Genomic DNA, 4,948 nt, shown 5'->3' with positions numbered 1-4,948 from the left:
ACGACATAAGCTGAAGCTCTGCCGAAATAGCTACTCAGCCTAAAGCTTAACCGCTCAAAGCTTGAATCGAAGAAGAGATTTCCAAAGCCAAAATCAGTCACTAGGCATATATTCTGTGTACCCAGAAGCCAAAGGTCAAACTTGCTTCAAAGAACTTGTTCTTTGTAAGTATAGTTGGCACTCGTTTAAACCTCTCCTCCATAAGAGTGTTTGAGTGACTCGGAGATTCAGAAAGGTACTCTGATCTCTGAAAGGGAAGTCTGAGCACGAGGTGTGCTTAGCAGGGAAATCCTACGCGAGCTGTGTAGGTGCTGAAATCCTACGCGAGGTGTGTAGGTGGGGAAACCCTACGCGAGGTGTGTAGGTGCTGAAGAGAGTTTATCTTCAGTTTACGGTTTGCAGTGCACCAGGCAAGCACTTGCGGAGTGGATTGTTGGTCTGATCAACCAGCCGTGGATGTAGGAAAGAGTTTTTCCGAACCACGTAAAAGTCTCTGTATTATTTACAGCTTTCAGTTTTACTATCATAACTGTGCTATTTCATTTGATAAAACTGAACACTGACTAACAGCTAGAGAAACCCTAATCCAACTATCTGCTCCACCGAGGCTATTCGAAACTAAGTTTAATTTCCGCTGCGTGTGATATCAATCTGACTGAACTATCCTCTGATAGTAAGGAAGAGAGATATCATCTCTATCATTGCAAACACGACTGAAGCCCTTACGTGGATCAGTTAAGTTTTTGTGACTTAACTGATAACTCTTTACTGAAGAGCTTTCAGTATCAGTCGTCAACCCTGTTGGTCAAAACTAATTTCGGTTAAACAGGTGTCTGGTTTGCTTGTAAAGTTTCTTTTCTATCTCTGACTGAGATCCCTCTAATTGAGGTTGGTAGATAGATTAAAAATAGCCTATAGGTGTATTCCCCCCCCCATACACCTATTCGAGACCCCCCGGACCTAACAATAAGTATTAGTCCACTATATAAAATACATTGTACTATTATTTTATAAGTACTAACAAATAATATTTCGAAATAAATAATGAAAATGTAATAAAAAGAACTACAATTGTTGATGTTAAATAACTAAAAATAATTAACATAAATGAATGAAAAAAGCTATGCTTGTTGAGATAATAATAATAATAATAATAATAATAATAATAATAATAATAATAATAATAATAATAATAATAATAATAATAATAATAATAATAATAATAATAATACCTTCAAATTAAACAACTGATTCATTAAATATCAAATTAGAGGGACACGGGGAATCAAACATAAGGACATATGTCATTAAACAACATAATTCAAACATAGTTCAAACATAATTCAACCATAGTTCAAACACAATTCAGTCACGGGGAATCAAATAAGGACATATGTCAATAGTGTGCGATTCAGATCCACACAAGCTACATGTTAGAGGGCCACGGCTACTGCTACCTGAAGCAGCATTCTCTGATTCATTTCTTCATCTTGATGTAGTTCTTTCAGTTGGTGCCCGATGGCGCGTGCTCTTTGGACGTCCAGCTTGTTTACCGATTTTAGGCGGATCAATGGCAATACCTTGAAGGTTTGCAGGAATCGTCCATGAAGCTAGTGGGGGCACTGAATTAACTCGATACGAGTATGCCTCGCGCAATTTTGCAGCTTGATAATAATCCCCCACATGCTTAGATATATCATCACCTGCATGTCTGAACAACATTCATGCAAATATAAAAATATTAAATTCTACACAAAATAGAGCTCTACTTATCAGGATTATCAATACCTTATGGCTGTAACTGCATGCGAGCATGGTAGCCTGTTCGTATCCCACTCCACACACGTGCATGGTTGCGTTTCAAGGTTCACTTTAAAAGTCTTGTTAGAACTCTTAACCTTGAAAGCAGTACGTGACATGGGAACGACCTCATATCTCCTTGATCTTTCCAATTCAACAGTTAGCTTGCTTAGAGCTTCCGGTGTCACATCAACAGAAAATGACTTGGCGGCTTCATGTCTTTCATTGAACCATTTTTCTATGATATGACGGATTGCCTCAACCATGGAACATATGGGCAACCTTCTTGCCCACCATAAACGAGAATTGAACGATTCAGCAATATTTGATGTTAAGAAACTATATCGTGGAACAGGACACTTACATCTTGACCATTTCTCCGGGCCAACCTCCATCAATTTGCTATAAGCTCCCCCTTTCTTCCTTAAGAGCTTTTAAACTTGCCATCGCAGCATCAAACTCACTTTCTCTATATGCATAAGCTGCTTTCTGGTATAGTGCAACTGCTGCCTTGCCAAATCGAGTGAGTTTGTTCAACAGATGGTAGTAACACAAACCATGTGCAACCTCCGGATATACAACTTTCACAGCATTCGCTATACTAACATGTGCATCAGAAACAATCAACATTTCTGAATTCTCACCATAAGCTGACTTCAGTCGAGACAAAAACCACGTCCATGATTCATCATTCTCTATAGGCCCAACACCGAATGCCAAGGGAAAGACTTGTTCGTTGCCATCCTTCGTCACTGCAACAAACAATATACCTTTGTTACGTCCCTTCAAGTGTGTGCCATCTACCACAATTACTGGCCTTAGGCACATAGTATATGCCAGTCTACATGAACCTAGTGCCACAAAAAGGTGCATGAACCGACCACTAGCATCAATTTCCAAGTCTGTCAACGATCCTGGATTGCACGTCCTTAACATGTGTAAGTAGGCAGGGAGCAATGAATACGATTCTTTGTGCCCCCCATATATCATCTCAACGGAACCATTTCTTGCTCGAATTGCCACACTGTAACTGATATTCACACCATATTCCCGCTGTAGGTCGGCCATAATAGTCCTCGGCTTCACGATTTCACCATCCTCACGCATTTTCTTCGCAATATGTGCTGCGATGACTCGAGCATGGAACTTTCGCACACCAGTGTTTACCATGTCCCCAATGCAAGTATGCGCAGGCCCAAACTTGCGAATAAACCAAAAAGATCCCTGCTGAGTGGCTCGTAACAGAAATGGACACCGATTTCGATATTTGCTTTTGAATGTAATCCTATCCAGGTCGGAACGAGGAATGATGAATTCTGCTCGATGTTCCAAATGCCACAAGCCAACAGCTAGCTTGAGAAGTTCTTTGCTTTCGAATATCGAACCATCAGTTAGTTCGTCGGGATTTGGTATGTCAGCAAGTCTACCAGCAAAAAGATTCTCTGTAAAATCTTCTGGAATAACCGGAACTAACCAATTCCTCAACTCCTGCGACGCTTTTGGGCCTAAATCTTCAGACAGACCTTGTGGGTTTGTTTGCATTATCATCGCCATAAGCTCGCCAATTCCACCCTCACGGCGTATCCACGCAATATGCTCTGCAAATGTTCCATAATCCACTCGAGCTGACTCCCGCTCATCTGCTTCTTCTTCCTCTTCATCATCCCCATCAGAATCTGTTGATGGGACGTATTCATCATCATCAACGTCATCATCCCCAACAGATCTCATAGTGTGATGATTCATGGTTGAATTAAGAGTTGAATCCGAAAACCAATCAAATCCTCTCATCTGGTCTACGATGGAATGATCGAATGAAGTGGAAGAAGAAGGTATATCCACTGAAGGTCGATACACTTCTTGCTGCGGCGGTGGAAAAGTGCTCTCTTTCAAAGTCACATAAACCTGTGGCTCGACCTCAGTGGTGCATAATCGGAAAAGTTGTTCATCATTGCTTAACAGAGACCGGATCAGCCTACCACTTCGAGTTCTTGATAAATAATACAGATCGTAGCTTGGATTCAAAGAGTTGGAAACCAGATAATAGTCAATACTTTGTCTCAACTCCAAAATGCATATATTATCGGCTCGAATGTAACAAAATGTTGCACTCCCACCATTGTAAAGAATATCATTCCAATATCCTCCATAATTTACAATAATATTCTTCCACTCCGTCATCTAAAAAAACAAAGTTAACACAATAATCGTATTAGAAACTATGCGCAATAAAACTATGCTCAACTCAAACTATGCTCAATTCAAACTATGCTCAATGCTCAATATAATATACTCCGCGCAATAGATTCAACATTTTCAACTATGCTCAATAGATTACACATTTTCAACTATGCTCAAATTTAAACTATGCTCAATCATAAATACAAGCAACACAGTAAATTGCGAAACAATAAAATTCAACTATGCCCAATAAAATACCGTAATGTTTTCAACTACAAAATTCAAGTAAATTGCGAGACCATAAAATTCAACTCTGCCCACAAAATTGCGAAAAATATACCTCGTTCCGATCAAGCTTTTCCTTGTAGTTTTTCTCAGCTCCCTTCCAATTTTTTTGTGAGTTCGTAGGTTGAAGAAATTATTTGATCTATTTTAACACATTCACCCAACAAATGAATGGTCAAAGAAATGTAACACATTCACCCGTGGACTACGTGTACCTTAATTGATTATTATTATTATTATTATTATTATTATTATTATTATTATTATTATTATTATTATTTTGAAGCCATTGTACATCAAATAGCTGCTATACCTAAAAATATTCACGTGCAATTTGAATAAATTGTGAAAACATAGTACATCACATATAACTTTTTGCAGATCAGATTCTTCACGTGAAAGTGTAACAATTGATTCGAATTACTATTTTTAGATTAATTAGATTAATAAGTGTGAGGCATACTTACTTACATTAATTAGTGTCATAATTATATGCCCATCAAATTAGATGATTACATTAAATACTAAATTGACATCAAATTAAAGATTAGTACTAAACGAAACTATAATTACAATTATTAAACTATAATTTGAACTATGCGCAAGAATTTAAAATATAATTTTAATTATATGCGCAAAAATTTTGACAAAACTATAATTATAATTATTACAATTATAATTA

The 4,948-nt window shown here is 37.8% G+C and overlaps 1 protein-coding gene across 1 annotated transcript; it reads right to left on the bottom strand.

Annotated features, from left to right (window-relative positions):
* Positions 1-1,485: 1,485 nt before the first annotated feature.
* LOC131013432 (uncharacterized) lies at positions 1,486-2,195 on the bottom strand. Its single transcript, XM_057941534.1, has 2 exons — positions 1,789-2,195; positions 1,486-1,711 (listed from the first exon to the last, which is right to left on the bottom strand). The coding sequence occupies exons 1-2, from the start codon at positions 2,193-2,195 to the stop codon at positions 1,486-1,488; spliced, it is 633 nt and encodes a 210-aa protein (XP_057797517.1).
* Positions 2,196-4,948: the final 2,753 nt, after the last annotated feature.

The sequence above is a fragment of the Salvia miltiorrhiza genome, chromosome 1 (assembly GCF_028751815.1).
Source record: "Salvia miltiorrhiza cultivar Shanhuang (shh) chromosome 1, IMPLAD_Smil_shh, whole genome shotgun sequence".
Taxonomy (NCBI): domain Eukaryota; kingdom Viridiplantae; phylum Streptophyta; class Magnoliopsida; order Lamiales; family Lamiaceae; genus Salvia; species Salvia miltiorrhiza.
The sequence above is the reverse complement of the archived record's forward strand: the minus strand, read 5'-3'. Positions and strand labels throughout refer to the sequence as shown.

What these genes read in the sequence shown, in the direction of transcription:
- LOC131013432 (XM_057941534.1), bottom strand. Translation starts at nt 2,195, where the DNA reads ATGGAGGTTGGCCCGGAGAAATGGTCAAGATGTAAGTGTCCTGTTCCA. An exon ending in CATGCAGTTACAGCCATAAG is followed by an intron (nt 1,712 to 1,788) that starts GTATTGATAATC and finishes AATGTTGTTCAG; the next exon opens with ACATGCAGGTGATGATATAT.